The sequence below is a fragment of the Prionailurus viverrinus genome, chromosome A2 (assembly GCF_022837055.1).
Source record: "Prionailurus viverrinus isolate Anna chromosome A2, UM_Priviv_1.0, whole genome shotgun sequence".
Lineage (NCBI taxonomy): Eukaryota > Metazoa > Chordata > Mammalia > Carnivora > Felidae > Prionailurus > Prionailurus viverrinus.
The window spans coordinates 51,219,959-51,238,271 of NC_062562.1; the positions used below are offsets into that span (position 1 = coordinate 51,219,959).

Here is an 18,313-nt window from a genome sequence, read left to right on the forward strand (position 1 = left end):
TTCCAGAGTGAGCCCTGCTCACAGGCAGCCCTATCGTAAGGAGCCTGGATGACCATGAGATACCGATAGCATGCATGGAATATAGGCCATCTCCTCCTTTCCTGTGCCCATGGCAGGCATTGTTAATCGATCACAGAATCTTGTGATTAAACCCTGATGTGGTCTCAGAATTCTCAGTAGAGCCTCAGGCAGCTACCACCTATCACTATGATAGTCCGTCCTGAGATGAAACCACTGGCTATCCTGACTTGGGCAAGGAATTTGAGAAAGACCCCAATAACACCCTCTCAGATCTGGCCCCAGGCGGGAGTAGAATACTCTACTATTGCATGAGAATGTGCTTTATCCACATGCACAGCTTTATCCACATGCACAGTTCCTGCAAATTCAGTGACAAGTATGTTTGTGTATTTTTAGATTTTTTGGGGGGGGGGTTGGGGGGATACTGCACTTGGGAGCATTTTATTTACAGAATGTGACACTGGCTTAGGATACATACAAATGATTATGCTTCATGTAAAACAGGACATTCCCCAGAGAGAGTAAGGACTGCCTCCTGCCCTGACTGCAATGATAGACTGATGTCTGGGCCAATCAGGCCAGAGTAGACCCAGCCAATCAGCAGGTGGCAGCACCCTCCCCCCCCTCCCCATCCCCCCAGTCCCTGCCCCTATACAGAGCTGTGGATTTATCTGCCCAGCAATTAGGATGCAGAAACCAGCCTGGAGCTGCCACAGCCCTTTACACACAACACAGATCAACTGAACAAGTGATTCCTACCCATGGGCAGTGACAAATGATAAAATAATAAGGTAATATTTGCTATTTGCTGCACAAAGTCTCTGAGTGGAAGAGGACACGTCAAGGGCAGAAAGTCCGGTTGTAACAAAAGACCAAAGCACTTTAGAATCTCAGGCTTGGATTCAGGGAGTCTGTCTCCCCCTCATCTCGTACCCATAGTGTCTGGGAGGTCACTCCCATCCCCACTCTGCAAAGTTGCTGCTGAGAGGGTCTGGTGATTATTTGGGCTGTACTGTGGCTGCTCCAAAAAGATATGTTAAAGTCTTGGGGCACCTGGGTGGCTCAGTCAGTTAAGTGTCCCACTTCGGCTCAGGTCATGATCTCACAGCTCATGGGTTTGAGCCCCGTGTCAGGCTCTGTGCTAACAGCTCAGAGCCTGGAGCCTGCTTCGGATTCTGTGTCTCCCTCTCTCTCTCTGCCCCTCCCCCCTCCTCTCTCTCTCTCTCTCTCTCTCTCCCTCTCTCTCTCAAAAATAAATAAAAATTAAGAAAAAAAAAAGATATGTTAAAGTCTTAACCCCCAGTGCCTGTGAATATGACCTTACTTGGAGATAGGGTGTTTATAGAGGTAATTAAGTTGAGGCTGGTAGGGTGGCCCTCAGTCAGTGTGACTGGAGTTTTTATGAAGAGGGGAAATTTGGACCCAGACACACATGCAGAGAATGTCATATAAAGAGAAAGGCAGAGATTGGGGTGTTGCTGCCAAGGACCAATAAAGATTGCCAGCAAACCCCCACAAGCTGGGGCTGGGGGAGGCATGAAGCAGATTCTCCCTCATGGCTCTCAGAAGAGATCAACCCTGCCAACACTTGATCTTGGACTTCCAGCCTCCAGAACCGTGAGAGAATCCAGTTCTGTTGTCTGAGCCACCCAGTCTGTGCATCATGGCAACTAATACAAAGAGTCAGAACATTGGTTCAAAACCTGACTGTGGACAGCTCCTGACTGCTGGTCCCCTTCCCACCCTCAGGAACTTTAAAAACAAGGATTGATCTTGAAAATATCTAGCCTCTGTCCACCCCCGTCCACAGCATCTGCTATTCCCTCAGCACAGAGCGCCACCATTCCAAGTGGGGGCCACTGCCCAGCCCCTCCCCAGTCTCCCTGCCTCTGGCCTCGTCTGTCTTCCGTCGCTCCCCTACCTGACCTCCAATGACCTGCCTAGAGTTCAGCCTGGGGTGTCCCTCCCAGCTGCTTATAGAGAAAATCAAGACTCCTGAGCATGGCCATCTTGTGGTAGAGCAGGGAACGAACATCATGAAGAGGCAGGGTCCCGGCCAAGGTCAGGAGAATGCACCCTCCAGCTACCAGAATCGTATAAGAGACCAGGTCTGTGGTGAGAGGTAGTGATCTCCCTGTCACAAAGGCTGGAGTAGGGTAAGCTGACCACGGGTCTCTTCTGGCTGCATTTCCAGGGCCTGAGGAAGAGCCCACTTGGGGCTGGGCGGGGGGCACATGAGCAAGGCCTCTGCCTCGTGCCATAGCTGCTGCTCACATAGGCGACTGTGACCTCTTTTTACAGAGCCAGAGGGAGTGGGGACGTGGAGTGTCCAACATCCCGCTTACATAATTGATCGATGTCCTCAAAATGGCTGTAACCCGGGCTGCAGCCCCCTGCTGTCTCCTGTTCAGAGGAACGGAAAGAGCCACTGCTCTTTCGAGGACATCCACCTGATCTGGCTCCTGCCCTCAAAGGAATAGTTTAGGTTTTGTTTGGTTTAAAGACGCTTGAAGTCTTAGAGTTGGGAGGGACTTCAGGTCATGACTCTGACTCTCTCCTCGTTGCCTAGCTCTCCTGCTAGGCATTCCAACAGATGGCCAGCCAGCTTCTGCTTGTAGATCTCTGGTGACAGGGTGCTCACTCCCTACCAGGCTGACCGCTCCACAGTGGAACAAGTCTATCATATCCTTTCACAGAATTGTTCTTTTTTTCACATGAGAAAGCAGGTGCTCTGGGTCAGAGCTGTACCCTTGTAGGAGGCAGGGTCTTTGGTAAAGATCTCCGTACAATGGGCTCTGGGAGCAAAGGAGAAGGGTGCCAGTACTTCAGAAGGAAGTAGATGCAGAGGAGAAATCCAAGAAAGCTTCCCGGAGGAGGGGACGTTCGAGTTGCTTCTGTTCAGCTAACACTAACTGAGGCTCTGGTGCCTGGCACTGTGCCCTGGCTGGGGCTACACAGGTGACCACTTCATTGTGGCCCAGGCCACAGGGTTCTGTCCCATGAGAGGCACTGGCACAGAAGGTGGGAAGGGTGCTGGAGGAAGGTGTGGCAGGTGATCTGGAGGGGCTGAGGCTGTGCGGCAGGAGCCGGTGGCCATGAAGCTGGAGAAAGGCTCGAGGTCAGAAGGTGCTGGAATCAGGGGCTTGCTCCTTCAGGCCTGGGAACCGCGGTAAGTTCTGAACGAGTGATAAGGTGACTGGCACTGTGTTTTAGAAAGACTAATACTTTTTAGGCTGTCTCGGGAGCTGCAATCTGCCTGCTAGGAATCCTCACCCTCTGGGGCTCCCCAAAACAAGCTGGCTCAGGGAGAAAAAGGAGGCAGCTAATTTTTATGGCCCCCGCGCTTTCCTCTGTATGGTGGAGGCTTCTCTCCCTCTTGGAGAGAGGGCTCAGGGACCAAAAGGCTGGGCTGGGCTTTGCCCTGGGGTTCCCCCTGAGCGTTGGCATCCTCATCTGTAAAATGGGGATGATAGTCTACACCCCTCAGCGAGCCTGGACGATGCCATGACAGGGGTAAACAGTACCAAGCATGGAGCCAGCCATGCTGGTGGTGGCGGTGGGGAGCCTGGCAACACGCCTGACCTTGGTCTTCCTTGCTTGTTCTTCCTGCTCTGGGAGAGGGGGAGGGGTGCAGAGGGTGTGGATGTAGATGCGGTGGGGGTGGGGCACAGCTGGTGTCGGGGACTTGGAGGGGCGGCCATTTGTTTGGGGCAGTGGGATAGTGTGGACGCTTCACCATGATTTCTGGGCCAGGTGTCTTAGAGGTCTGTGACCTGCCTAGAATGTGGGGGGATTCCAGAAACACCCCAGGGCATCCCCGACCTCCTTGAGGTACTCCATCTCCTTTCTGGGCGGCGGCCCGTGTACCTGGACGTCTGTGTTGTGCTTCGGTCTGGCTTGAGGCTCTCATGTGCTTTGGGTCTACTACTCTTGCCTTTTTACCAGGCATTTCATTAGGCTGTGGGCTCTGGGGGGCAGGGATTGCTGACTGAGGGGCATGGCACAGGGTAGGTGCTTCGTAAATGTGGGTCATCACGAACAGTCTCTCTGCTTAAGTCCCTCAAAGCCTGACCTGGTGAACGGATTTGGATGGGGACATGAGACCCTTCACAATGTCGCTCCAGGCTCCCTTCCTAGCCTCTTCTCTCATAAATCCAAAGCGGGGTATTCACTAGACTCCAAACACTTTGCATCCCTTCCTGGACACCTCTCTGCGTTTGTCCACGCTGTTCCCTCTGCCTGGAACACCCTCTCTCCCTTAATCTGTGTGTCAAAAGTCTCTTCTCTTTCAGGTGAGTTGCCTTCTCCTCATGAAGCCACTCTGGGTTCCTCCAACCCAATGGGGTGCTTCCTTAAACTGCACCAACATTTCCTTGTATTTATTCGTTCATCTGTTTGGCAAATAGCTACTGAACATCTAACTGTTCTGGCCACTGAGGATCCAGAGATGATGAAGACTCAAGCCACAAGGGCACCAATCTGGTTGAAATAGACTTTCCACATAGATAAAGTAGCTGTAAAATTTCAAAAAAAAAAAAAAATCCCTTCCTTTGCTAAAATTATCCAAGATTTTTCTCACTGAGGAAAAACAGCCAGGAAATGGGCGCTTCCTGTTTTCATTAAATAAAGGCTTTTAAACATCTGTTGTTTCTGGTGACACCCGTTGTCTGTGACTTCAAGGGCTCCAAACACCCCCGGATAACCCGGCAAATCCCAGACTGCTGCTCTTCTGATGGCTTTATCTGCAGCGGCTTCGATCAGCCTCGGAAAGTGTACCCGAGGGAGCATCCTATGTGTTGTCTGGGGGGTGACGGGCAAGTCTGTTTCGATCTGTTCTCGCTTCTTGAGGGAGGAAGGCAACGTGATTTGTCCCCTTGACAGATGGGAAAACTGAGGGAGGCAGGGTTTGTGCTCCAGGGGCAGCTGCCCAACAAATCTGAAAATGTTTGTACCACCCTAGAGGTGGTCCAGCCTGAGGCTTCCGTTCCGGCCAGCCTCACGGTGGCCTGGGAGAGCTTGCCAAAAACTGTGGGCATAGACACTCTGCGAAGGTCACCCAAGAAACTGTGAGGCAGAGACCAGGGGACTGGGGGGTGGCATGGGAGGCTGCTTCACCCCTTCTGTGCTATGGAACCGTTTGAATTTGGCTCTGTGTGTATCAATCACCCAGCCTAAAAACCAAATAGATCAAAAGCCATCCCCACCCCCACTGGGAGATGCTGAGTCAACAGGTCAGAGCTTTTATACTTTTAAGCAGTGCCACCAGCAACCCTGCTATGTGTCTCTCACTTGGGAATGTCCTACTCTCTCACTGTTCAGATGGGGAAACTGAGGCCCAGGGAAGCGATGCACCTGTGGGTCTTCCGTGAGGAAGTGGCAGGAGCAGGATCAGTACCCGTATCCCTTGATTCTGCTGTGTCACCCTAGTAAGTCACTGCTCTCCAACACAGCTTACCACATCTAAATCTACATCCTGGGGGAGAGTCCAGGGGAGAGAGGAGGTCACCAACAAGGATGCACCAACTTGACAGAAGCAGACAAAGGTGTCAGGGTAAGCTTCTAGTCAGCTGGCTCAGAATGTTGGAACTTGGCAGGGACCTCCCTGGGCCAACCTCCTATTCTACAGATGAGGATACTGAGGCACAGGGGCAGGGGAAAGGCTTATTATTGACAGACTTGGGGCTCGGATCCAGGTCCCTTTTCTCCAGTGTAGGGGCCTCCAGGATGACAGTGCTGCCGGGTGGGACAGCTGCCCCTTCCCAGAGTCTGTGACTGAAGCCAGCTTCTCTGGATGATCACGCTGTCAATGGAAAATGCCAGGGACCCAGCTTAGCCCCTCTTAGGCCCTGTCCCACCTCTCTCCACCCTCCTGATTGAGAACCACTTGCTCTTTCATTTCCGTGGCATCCTGGGGAAGGGCCTGAGGCAGGAAGGCAGAAAACCCATTCTAATATGGATTTGCTCAGCCTTTTACAGCAGGTCTTTGGGAACATCAGTGTCCCTGCTTGGCCTTAGTGTTTTCACCTGCTCAGTGGGGGTGTGCAGAGGCATTTGGACTAGGTCAGCAGCAGCTCAAACCTAAACTCATGCCGTTTTAGTGGATTGTGAAATCAGTTTTGTGGGTGACGACTAGTGTTAAAAAAAGAAAGAAATAGAAGAGAATAGAAAATACTTATAAGCGTATCACGTTACTTTGTGAGATTCTTATTTTGGTCAGGTGTATGTGTTTACTGAGTCATGATATAAAATACATTTCTTATTTTTTGTGGGTTATGACCAAAACAGTTATGTGTCTGATACTTCTTTCCACCCCAGCTGCCGGGTGAGGAACGGGGAGCTCTGGGGATGGGAAGGACAGGGGAACCATAGGCTGGCCTTGCTTGCTATGTAGAGACTAGTCTCTGTTGCCTGTAAGGAGATAACATGCCATGGGAAGCCTGAACCCATTAGCAGGTGGTAATGAGCGGGCGTCCCATGGGGAGGCTGATAAATGGCCTGTCTGTTCAGGGACAGACACAGTCTGCAGGAAAACACACATGGGCTCCAGTGCCAAGCACCTGGGGCACAAATCACCTTTGCTGCTTTAGGCTCTGGGTGGGAGTGAGGAGGCCTGTGGTGTGTGTGTGTGTGTGTATGTGTGTGTGTGTGTGTGAGGGAGAGAGAGAGAGAGAGAGAGAGAGAGAGAGATGAGTACCAGGCACAGTATTGGAAGATTGGTGTTCGAGTCCCATTTGTTCTCATTCATTCACTCCACACTTCTCAAGTACCTTCCATAGGCCGACCTCTGTGTTAGGGGCTGTTACATGTCACTGGATCCAGACTTATGCATCTACTGGGGAGGGGCATAAAAGAAGGAGACCCACAATGATGGGCCACGTACCTCATGCCAGGCTCTGCCTGTTGCTTCTATGTGCATGATGATACCTCATAGTACCCTGGGGTGTGTATGTGTGGAGAACACTGTTATTATCCCCAGTCTACGGATGAAGAAACAGAGGCTCAGAGAGGTTACATAGCTGGCCCAAGGTCACACAGCCAGTAAGGCCGGGACTCAGGATCCCAGGCCTGTCCGATGCCTGAGCTCATACTCTTGACGACGCCTCTCCCTGCTGCCTAAGCGTGAAAGTCCACATCCGCGACATCCTAGTTTCACTTGGTTTTCGGAACACGGAATCTTAGAATACTGGGGCTGGGACTTTGGAAAACACCCTGTCTACCCCCTTTCACTTGAAATAAAGGGAAATGGAGGCTCCAAGAGGAGCAGAGAACAGCGAGAGGCCCCCACAGAATGGTGTCAGGGCAAGTGGGGGAGAGTGAAGTTGCCTTTACTGGAGGAAGGTGGCCCTGAGAGGCACTGTCACCAAATTCCGCAGCCAAGGCCAATCTGGGTGGGCCTAGTTGGGCCAGCCTGGGAACCAGCCTGAGCCCCAGCGGCTGTGTTAGTCTTTCGAGGATGTGGAGGCCAGCCTCTCCTGTGACTTGTCCCATGTGCTGAGCTCTGCCCTCTGGGGCCCCGCAGGGTGAGCAGATTCACTCCGCTTGCCCACAGGAACGTTCTGGAGATCTGTGGCAGCCCACACTTCCTCCCACGGCCTCTCTAGCCTGGGCAGTCTGACTGACCACACGTGTCCATCCACCCCCAACCCTGCAAATCCCCAGCACTGAGTTCTGTCTTCCCGCCAGATGCAGAGGCGGCTAAAGGAGGCTGAAGACCTATGTGAGTTGAGCACTCCATTAGGTGCACTTATCACATCACCTTCCTTCGTCCTTATAGGGAGGGGTGCTGTCATCCCTCTTCTCTTCTGCCTGAGCACCTGACCTTTGGTTAACTTTGTAGCTCTGTTCCCCTGGAAACCTGATAAAGGGAGACTGTCAGCTGTGTCACTGTGCGAGCCTACTGGGGAAAGCTGATCAGTAAGCAGGATCTGGATGGACAGAACTCTAAATGATGGTGTGACACCACACGTGGGTTTTCCTGGATACCGGTTGTTTCTGGGGGTCTTCTTTACAGGGAGCCTGGAATCTAGGCCTATGGATGTGTTATAGGAGGTCCTGGCTCCTGTGGGGCAAGAGGCTTCTAAGGCAGGGCAGCCCCCATGCTTGTCCTTTGGGGGCAAGGGAAGGTTTCTGGGTGCTTGGGTTGTTGGCTCCGGGACTATCCCCAGCAGTCGGCTGTGGGTGCTGCCACGGGTCCTGAGCAGACCAATGCCAAACGTGGCCTACACTGGTCTCATGAGTCCGAACGTTTAGGAGTATGTGCAGAAAAAACCTGTGGACGCTATAGGGAAACCGAGGCTCTGAGAGGTGAGGCAACTTATGTCAGGTTGGCAGCAGGCTGGATTCCCAGCCTCTCCAAGCCTGCTGGTAGGGTGCCTACCTCGGGCCGCACGGGGTCCTCGATGCCCACCACACAGATACAGGTTAGGTCATTGAGGATGTCATTCTCATTGTCCCAGTCAGGCTCCGGGCTGCTGGGGAAGTCGCGGTAGGCCACACAGATGGTGCGGAGCCCATCACAGGCCATGGGCTCGATCACCTTCTTCACCATCTCATCCCGGTCGCGGGGCCGGAAGACCCGGGGCTCCCCTGCCCCGTTGAGGATTTTGCAGCACCTGGGGGCAGATGGGAGGGAGATGGGTAAGGTCCAGCTGAGGGCCCAAGGATCCTCCCTCTGACCAGCTTGAGCTCACCTCCCCCTCCCCAGTGATGCTCAGATGGCCGTGGTTGGTCATCCAGTGTCCATCCAGTTCAACTCCCATAATGCTTCAGGGCTGGTCCAGGCCCCTGGGCCCCAGGCAGGGATGAAATCAAGGCCAGCCAAGAAGAAATCAGGCAGCCTTCTTATAATATTTGCCCCAGTCCATTCAGCAAGAGCACATCTACTTTGATCTGTTTTATATTCACAAGATTTCATCTGAAAAAATTGTTCCACAACTAAAGTGATTTTCGAAGGGGAGGAAACTTAGTTATGCTAGTGGTTCTGGACCTTGCTTGCACATTACAATGGTTTGGAGAAACACTGAATAAATAAATACCCATGTGTGAGCCCTGCCCCAGAGGTTCACCCCAACTCAGTTTGTCTGGGGTGAGTTCAGGAATCAATGTTTTTTCTTTCTATTTATTTATTTATTTATTTATTTAATGTTTATTTTTGAGAGAGACAGAGACAGAGACAGAGCTAGAGCTTGAGCGGGGGAGGGGCAGAGATAGAGGGAGACACAGAATCTGAAGCAGGCTCCAGGCTCTGGAGCTGTCAGCACAGAGCCTGACGGGGGGCTCGAACCCACGGCCTGTGAGATCATGACCTGAGCCAAAGTCGGACACCCAACCGACTAAGCCACCCAGGTGCCCTATTTTTTCTTTTTTTTTTTTTAGAGCTCCCTGGGGTGATTCCAGCGTGGAGCCAGAGTAGACTAGGTCACAATGAAAATCACTCTATGCTAAAGGAAGTAAAATGAGGGAGATTTAACACTGAGGATGGGGAGCCCTTCCTGATGATCCAGTGATGTAGGGAGTAGGATGGGGAGGGCTCTCTGCAGACATTTATAAGAGGAAACGGGGAGAAAAGCAGTGGGCGAGGGACCCTGGAGGTGGTCCTGCCGTGGGATGTTGGGCAGGGCCCTCCCCACACCTCTGAGTGCCAGATGGCCCTTCGGCCCAGCCTGCAGGACAGCCCGTGCTGCATGACTTGGTGGTCCCTGGCTCCCCACACCCCTCCCCGACCACGCGCGGCTTACTTCTTGAGCACGATCTCAGAAGCACCCTTGCTGTACATGCGGAAGCTCTCGTCCGGCAGCTTGATGACTGTGCTCATGGACTTGCGCACAGAGTTGAAGGTGTACACCTTGTACAGCTTCTCCTCTGGCATCTGGGTGCGCACGGGCTCATAATCCTGCTTCAGGTCCAGCACGAAGCCCAGCAGGCCGCACTCTGTCTTGTTGCCCACCTGCCGAGGCAGGGCACCCTCCTTCTCCGGGGGCTGCAGAGAGAGAGGCCCAGGTGGCTCACAGGGGGTTGCTGCTGAGGCCCTGGGGCCGAGCCACCCCCTCCCCTTCTCAGAGAGCCCTGTGTGCCCCCTTCCCACCACCCACACCCTCAGCCCTCTCCATCCAAGACCCAATCCTGGCTCTGGATGAAAGGAGTTAAGCAAGATCCGTGTTTTAAAAATCATGAACTCAGGGGCACCAGGGTGGCTCAGTTGGTTAGGCGACCGACTTCGGCTCAGGTCATGATCTCACGGTCCGTGACTTCGAGCCCCGCGTCGGGCTCTGTGCTGACAGCTCAGAGCTGGGAGCTGCTTCAGATTCTGTGTCTCCTCTCTACCGCTCCTCTGCTCACGCTCTGTGTCTCTCTGTCTCTCAGTAATAAATAAACATTAAAAAAATTTTTCAAAAAAAAATCACGAACTCTTTCGGGGCACCTGGGTGGTTCAGTTGAGTAAGTGTTCTACTTCAGCTCAGGTCATGATCTTACCATTCGAGAGTTCGAGTCCCAAGTCAGGCTCTGCGCTGAAGGCTCAGAGCCTGCAGCCTGCCATGGATTCTGTGTCTCCCTCTCTCTCTGCCCCTCTCCTGCTTGTGTGCTCGCTCTCTCTCTCAGAAGTAATAAATGAATAAACTTAAAAAATATATAAATCACGAACTATTTCAAACATAAAAGCAGGATAGAGAATAATTAAAGAAACACTGGTGTACCCACCATTCAGCTTTGTAGAACCTGAGAAATAGGCCATATTAGCTTCAGATTTTCCCTTTTTGAGAAGGAAAACATGAGAGATACAGGTGAATCCCCCTGTGTATCCTTCCCAGTCTGCAGAATCCTCCCCTCCTCCCAGAAAGAACCTCTGTCTCAAATGTGGCATTATTATTACCCTGTGTGTGCTTTAAATGTTTATTTTTATTTATTTATTAAAATTTTTTTTGAGATAGTTCTAGATTCACATGCAATAAGAAATACACTCTTCCTCCAGTTTCCCCTAGTGCTCACCTGTGTATGACTACAGTACAATGTCACAGCAAGACACTGACACCGATACAATCAGACCCACCTCACTCAGACTTCACCGGTTTTACATGCACTCACGTGTGTGTGTTTAGTTCTATGCAACGACATTGAGTGTGGATTCCCATGACCGCCAGCAGGAAGATACATGAAGATACACACAGTTCATGACAAGGATCTGATCCCTGTGACACCCTTTTTAGAGCTGCAGTCACCTCCCTTCCCCCCCACCCCCAGCCCTGGCAGCCACTAGTCTGTTCCCTATCTTTATCATTTTGTCATTTCAAGCCTGTTCTGTAAATGCAACCATACGGTATGTGTAACTTTTGAAGATTGGCTTCTTTTCACTCAGTATAATCTCCTTGAGGTCCAGGCAAGTTATCGTGTGTGTCAACAGCTTGTCCCTTTTTTTTTTTTAAATTTTTTCAATGTTTATTTGGTTTTGAGAGAGAGAGAGGCAGAGAGGGAGGGAGACACAGAATCCAAAGCAGGCTCCAGGCTGAGCTGTCAGCACAGAGCCCGACGCAGGGGCTCAAACCCACAAACTGCGAGATCATGGCCCAAGCTGAAGTCTGACGCTTAACTGACTGAGCCACCCAGGCGCCCCTGAAACTGCTATGTTTCTAAGTCAAAATGGTCAATTACATGTAGCCTAACCTACTGCATGTATGTGTGTGTAAGGAGACTGTAGACATTCTTCTAAAAGTTGTGTGCTCATGTAATTGCATTTTGAGAGGCACCTGTGTTTATGGTTCTGATTTGTTCTTTTTTTTGACTGTTCTATTGATTCCCTTCTATGACTAAGGCACAGTTTACTTTTCCCTTCTCCTGGTCCCTTCCGCTTTTCCTTCTTTCTACTCACTGATCTGACACACACTCTTCAGCACCGGCTGGGTGCTGGCCCTCTGCCAGGTGCTGGGCTGCATGAACACAAACTTCCACCCTGGGGTCTCAGTGAAATCATCAGCAACCTCTCCCCCAGCACCTCTCACTTCCTTGTGTGGCTGGCTGAACACAAGCTGTTTCATGCCTCTGTGCCTTTGCCTCTGCTGTTCCTTCCCCCTCCCCTGCAAGGCAAACTCCTCCATTCCCTTTTTACTTTAAATGTATTTATTTATTTTTGATAGAGAGAGAGAAAACACAAGTGGGGGAGAGGAAGAGAGAGAGAATCCCAAGCAGGCTCCACACCATCAGCGCAGAACCTGATGTGGGGCTCGAACTCACGAACCTCAAGGTCATGACCTGAGCTGACATCAGGCGCTTAACCAACTGAGCCAGCCACCCAGGCACCCCTCCTCCTTGCTTTTTAAGGGCCAGCTCAAATATCACAGTGTCTTTGACAATTGCTTCATGGGTCTGTCTCCCCCTGAATAAATGAGTTATCAGATTCTTTTCTCTGCAGGGTTCTCAGGACCAGCATAAAACCCAGCACACAGTGGGCACTTAGTCATTGTTGGCGGGATGGCTCCATGCAGATCAGAATGGTGGGAGAGGTTAATAGGTAAGAACAAGAAACCTCCATGTGGGCTAATGGTGGGATTAGCCGGAGGGAATGGGGGGTGAACTCACATCCCACCTGCACCCACACCCACGTGCATGCACTGCTCATTTTCCTTGCATAAAATTACCATGCAGCATCTTAGGTGGAGGTGGCTTCGGGAGTGGTAAAAGGCACCACAGACAAACTGAAACCCTAGAGAGATTTAGAAGAGGAATATCTACCTATGAGCATGCCTGTGCCAACAGCCGCCCCCCCCCCCCCCCCCCCGGACTCCCGCCACCGCCATTAGTGGCTTTGCATGGGTCTCAAACCAGCGTTGTCCAGGAACTCTGCATCCTCAGCCCCAGCCCCTTGTCATATTACTCGAACGAGCTTCACAGACAGGAGAAGATGGGGTCTGTGAGATGCTGGCATGGACCACTTGTGCAGGGGACAGGACGGTGACGGGACATAGCCCTGGCCAACTCCCCCTTCCACAGTTAGGGCTCAGGCCTAGGGAGCCCACCCAAGCGCTGTGGAGTCACCGGCATTGATAATGCGGTGGTCTTGAGACTTAGGGATTCATAGGAAGGACAGAGCCTTAAGCTCTTGTCCTCAGTTTCTCTGTCTGTAAAATGGAGAGACTAGACCAGATGATCTCTAGCTGAGAGAAAAATCAACCATTTTCAACCCTTTTCTTCAAGTGGATCATGGTGAGGGATGGTGCAACAAGGCGGAGGCACAGTCCTCAGCAGTGGTTGAGGGCTCTGGGCGGGAACAAGGCTCAGAACGCCCTCCCTGCTCCCACGCCAAGCAGAACTATGTCTCCAGCACCACGGGCCTTGGAAGGCTCCCCACTCCTGGGCTCTTTGGTGGGATTTGATCTGGAAACAAAGGAACCTTTGGTACAGCTTCGCATTTCTGATGTTTGTGAAAATAAATTTGAAGCACTTCCCTTTGTCTCTGTAGCGTGGTATTATGTTGTGCTTTAAAAATGATATATTTATTTACTTACTTTTAATGTTTTCTACATTTTGATAATTAATCTTCTGGTGACCTCCAGAGTTTTATGTATTTTCCACAATAGTTTTTCTCCCCTCTCCACCAATGAAAGAAAATGATGGCTCGGAGGGCTTAAATAAAAATGCCTAATTACTTCTTTGCCCAAGAGAGCTGAGCAGTTATGCCTTCAAAATACCCGGCATTTTATTACCCTCTGTGAGATATTTTAATTTTCCTCTAAAAGGATTTCAAACAATCCATGGTTGCAAATGGCAGAGCTGCCTCCTACGTAATTCAATTTGTTTCCATGAACTTGAGCTCTGAGATCGCCCACGTGCATTACTAAGAAGCAGAGGCCCATCTCTTTTTTCTTTAGACTTTTTTTTTTTTTAAATCTTGACAAACCCAGAGATTTTGCTATTGCTGTAGACTTTCCAGGAGCTTTTTTATCTCCAGGGCTCCAATTCTATAAGGGAGTTAAGGCATCAGTATTGTTTCCATTTTAACAGACAGGAAGCAGGCCCAGGGGGACGTGACTTGTTCTTGATCACAGACCTGCGGAGGGGCAGGCCTGGGGCTGTCCCCAAGCTTCCTGGCTCCCAGGGCAAGAGTTTCATCCAGTACATTCCCCAGTGTGGTCCTGAGTCCTCTGGGAATGCTGGGTGCAGCCACGAGGCATAATTTTGAGAGGACAATTCATGTCCCTGTTTTGGGATGCTGGGGGATGAACAGAAGCAAAGGCAAGGAATGATGACTTAAAGAGCTACAAGTTATAAATAACATCCGCACAAATGAGATTAAAAAAGCATAGCTGGCATGTACCACCCCACACTCATTAGGGTGGCTATTGTAAAAAAACAAAACAGAAAACAACAACTGCTGGTGAGGGTGTGAAGAAACTGCAGCCCTGCGTACTGTGGGTGGGAAGGTAACACGGTGTTGCTGCCATGAGAAAAACAGGATAGTGGATCCTCAAAAAATTAAACAATGGAATTACCATACTATCCAGCACTTCACTTCTGGATATATACCCAAAAGAATTGGAAACAGGAACCGGAAAAGAGATTTGCATGTCCGCGTGCATAGCAGCGTTACTCACAAAAGCCAAGAGGCGGGAGCAATCCAAGTGTCTATCGACAAATGAACGATAAACAAAGTGGGGTCTCTCCATGCAACGGAATATTATCCAGCCATAAAGTGGAAGGAAATTCTGATGCATGTGACAACATGGATAAACCCCGAGGACATTATAAGTGAAACAAGCCAGTCACAAAAGGACAGATGCTGTATAATTCCAACTGTATTAGGTACCCAGAAGAGTCAGATTCACCAAAACAGAAAGTAGGATGGTGGGTGCCAGGGGCTGGTTGTGGGGGGAATGGGGAGTTAGCGTTTGATGGAGACAGAGTTTCAGTTTGGGCAGATGAGAAGTTTTGGGATGGATGGTGGTGATGGTTGCACAACAGTGTGAATGTACTTAACGGCGTGGGACTGTGCACTTAAAAACAATTAATCTGATTCATTTGATGTGATGTGTATTTAACCACTAAAAAACCTCTAAAAAGTCCCCCCCAAAAACCTGACAACCGTAGCATAGTAAACTATAGCATCTGCAATATGATGATTTGGAGCGTGTTCGGTAACGACTTTCAGCTGAGCGGCTGCCTCTGGTGGCCTAACCCGCTCTTCCTCACCCCTCAAGGACAGGCACTGGTGGGGAGCCTCCCTAAGGCCCAGACGAACCACCAGCCCACTCAACAGGAGCATCAGTGGCCACTGTTTGCATGGTGACTCTGCCCCGTCCTGTAATGGGCTTGTCACACGCACTATCTGGTTGTACCCTCCCAGATCCCTGGGAGGCCAGCTACTAGCATTCCCATTTCACAGCTGTGCACACGAGACAAAGTCACACTGCTACGAAGCGGCCCAGGCAGGATTTGACCCCAGTGTTCTTGGCTCTGAGCCCACAGCACATGGTCTCCCCACAGCCCCGCCTGTCTCCACTGGCCCTGGAGATCTTTAGTTGACTGGGAACTTGCTGCTGATGGCTTTAGAGTCCAAGGGGATGGCGGGGGGACGTGTCTGTCTTGCTTATCTTTGCCTCCCACTTCGGGGTAGTCAATAAATATCTGTGGAATGAATAAATGAATAATCCCATGCTTGTGTGTGTAGGGTGCTGCCAATGGGAGGCCGGAGGGGGCGGAACTCTGGCCTCCAGAATCGTCGTCTGAAGGCTGGCCTCCCCAGGAGCTTCTCGGTGCTAGGCCTCCTGAGGAACGTGAGGCGCAAGGCTGCGGGATCTTCCCTAGAGGCTGGGAAGGCAGGTTAGTGTGAGTGTCCAGGACAGGTTGACACGGAAACCTTCCCAGCTTAGCAGTGTATTGTGTGTATGTGTGTGTGTGTGTGTGTACAGTTGTGTGTGTGTGTGGTGTGTGTGTTTGTGCGTGGTGTGTGAGTGCAGGTGTACGTGTGTGTATGGGGTGTGCACAGCGTGTAAGTGCAGTGTATGCGTGTGGTGTGTGTGTAGTTGTATGTGTGTGCTATGTGTGCATGGTGTGCAAGTGTCATTTTTTTGTGTGTGTATGTGTGGTGTGTGTGCAGTTGTGTGTGGTATGTGCAGTTATACGTGTGTGGTATGTGTACAGGGCGTGCAAGTACAATTGTGTGTGTGTGTGTGTGTGTGCATGCACACACACAGGGTGACAGTATGTGATGTAGGGATTAACAGCTCTGTTAAAAATCCAAATTCCCCATTTGGAGTTATTTGCTTTGAACTCTTCTCCCAGAGATGGTGTTTGCAAAAAAAAAAACAAAACAAAACAAAAGAAAACAACCAAAACAGGTGTCAAATTCAGCATACAGGCCCCTGCCATTTCACAGAATCACAGCCCACCCCACCTCCCCATCTTAATGCCCTGCAAAGTTGCCTCCAGAGTTGTCCACGCTTTTGGCATGCCTGGCTTGGCCAGAGCCCAGTCGCAGAGTATGGCTTGACTTGGGGACTCTGAGGCTCATTGGAATATTCAGTTGAGCCCTGGCTTTGCAGCCAGGAGATCTGAGTTCAAGGGTTGGCTCTCTGCTTCCTGGAGCACTCCCTCCCCCTCTCTAAGTGCCCAGGTTCTAAGATTTATGGGAAATACAGTGAAGCAGCTCCTTCCTGCCTTTGAGGGTTACTGGGGCTCTCTGGGGTGAGGGGCATCTCAGCATGGGGTATGTTGACGACCCGGGGTTTCTCATTTGGTGAAGTTTGGCTTACCTATTTGGGCAAACCATCCTGCCAGGAAAACCCTTTTTGCTCTTTCCTCCAGAACCACTTCAGGGGCTCCAGGGAGATTTGTTTTTGTCTCAATAGTTTATGTTTTCAGAAATACGCCATAAACTTCCAACAATTCAGCTCCACAAGTCTCCATCCTCAGCTTAATAATTCAAATGTTAACTGCACTGTCAACCTACTTTCAAAGAGGTCTCATAAAATACAAAATTAAGGTCCGCTTGGCAGTTTCAGCACACAGAGGACACACGGTTGGAAAAGGAGAATGTTTTCCCAAGAAAGCACAAGAAGGCCTCCAAAGTCTGAGGAAGGAGGTATTTCTATCTTAACACTCAGCTGTGGTTCTGAGAAGCTGCAGGGTGATGGAAAGAAGCTAGTAGAAGTCCTGATGTTCAAAGAGTCAGAGACAACAAAGGAAGTCTGAGGGTGTGCCAGGATTTCTGAGGCAGGGAAGCAATTTCTCACTAAAGGATGATTCACATAGCTTCTCTCAGAGGGCAAGTTTAGTTCCTAATGGTTAGAAATAAGACAGGAAAGAAGAAAGCTTTGCCATCCTCACAGGGATGGGGCTATGGGGTTGAAGCTGGCCCGCTGGGAGGGCCCTTCTAGACCACTTTTCCTGGCCTCCCTGACACTAGCCGTGGCCCTCACACCACTCTCCACCTCTGCCTGGGGTGGTTTTTCTAAGTACCATGAGCAGCATCCTTTCAAGGGCTTATCTGATGCCACCTAGCTGTCCCCGCCCCCTGCCCTCCAGCCTCAACTCTCATCATTCTAGCCCCAGAGAAATGCACAGGCCACAGATCACGTGAATGAGCCATGCATCTTAGGGTCCCTGGGCCTTTGCAGGGCTGTGTCCCTGTCTGCAATGTCCTTGCCCCCTTGCCCACTTGGTAAACTCCCCCAGAATTCTCTGGGCCCCACTCTGACACTTGGTGGTCAGGAGCAATGCTGGGCAGGTTACTTGATGTCTCTGCAGCCAGTGTTTTTAGCTGCAAGATGGGAATGGTCATATTTGCCTTTATTCCCCTGAAGGGATATGGAGGGTCAAGGAAGATAGTGGCTGGCAAAATAAACGACAGAGGATAAGGCTCAGAAATAATAACAGAAGTAGTGAGAGTAATAACATATGTGGACTGAGCACTTGCTACATGTCAAGCACTGTGCCGGGAGCCTCACATATATTTTCTCATCTGATCTTCACGGGAGCCCTGAAGCTGCCTCAAGGCAAAGGTGCAGCTGCGTGAGTTGGGTGGGAAGGGGTGGTGAGCTGCACAGGCTCCAGCTTGGACGGGGTTCTAATCCTGACTCAGCCTCTTATCTGCTCTGGAACTCCAAGCATGATTTTTAACTTCTCTCAGCTTCAGGGTCTGAGCTATGAATTAGAGATGTGATGTCACTTACTTCATGGGGTTGTTATACAAGGCAGAATGGGGTATGCACTTAGCATGGAGCCTGGCTAAGTGAATGTTACCAATTAGGATTAATTATGTACTCACTTTATAGATTTGCATATTGGAAAACAGAAGCTCAAAGAG

The 18,313-nt window shown here is 50.7% G+C and overlaps 1 protein-coding gene across 4 annotated transcripts in view; it reads right to left on the reverse strand.

Annotated features, from left to right (window-relative positions):
- Positions 1-18,313, reverse strand: part of ATP2B2 (ATPase plasma membrane Ca2+ transporting 2) — a 321,401-nt gene that overhangs the window by 44,592 nt on the left and 258,496 nt on the right. For all 4 annotated transcript variants that reach the window (XM_047831438.1, XM_047831429.1, XM_047831453.1 and 1 more), the window contains 2 exons: positions 9,759-10,000; positions 8,399-8,633 (listed from right to left, as the gene is read on the reverse strand). In XM_047831438.1, coding sequence (XP_047687394.1) covers positions 8,399-8,633; positions 9,759-10,000 — 477 coding nt within the window. The remainder of the gene's footprint in view (positions 1-8,398; positions 8,634-9,758; positions 10,001-18,313) is intronic.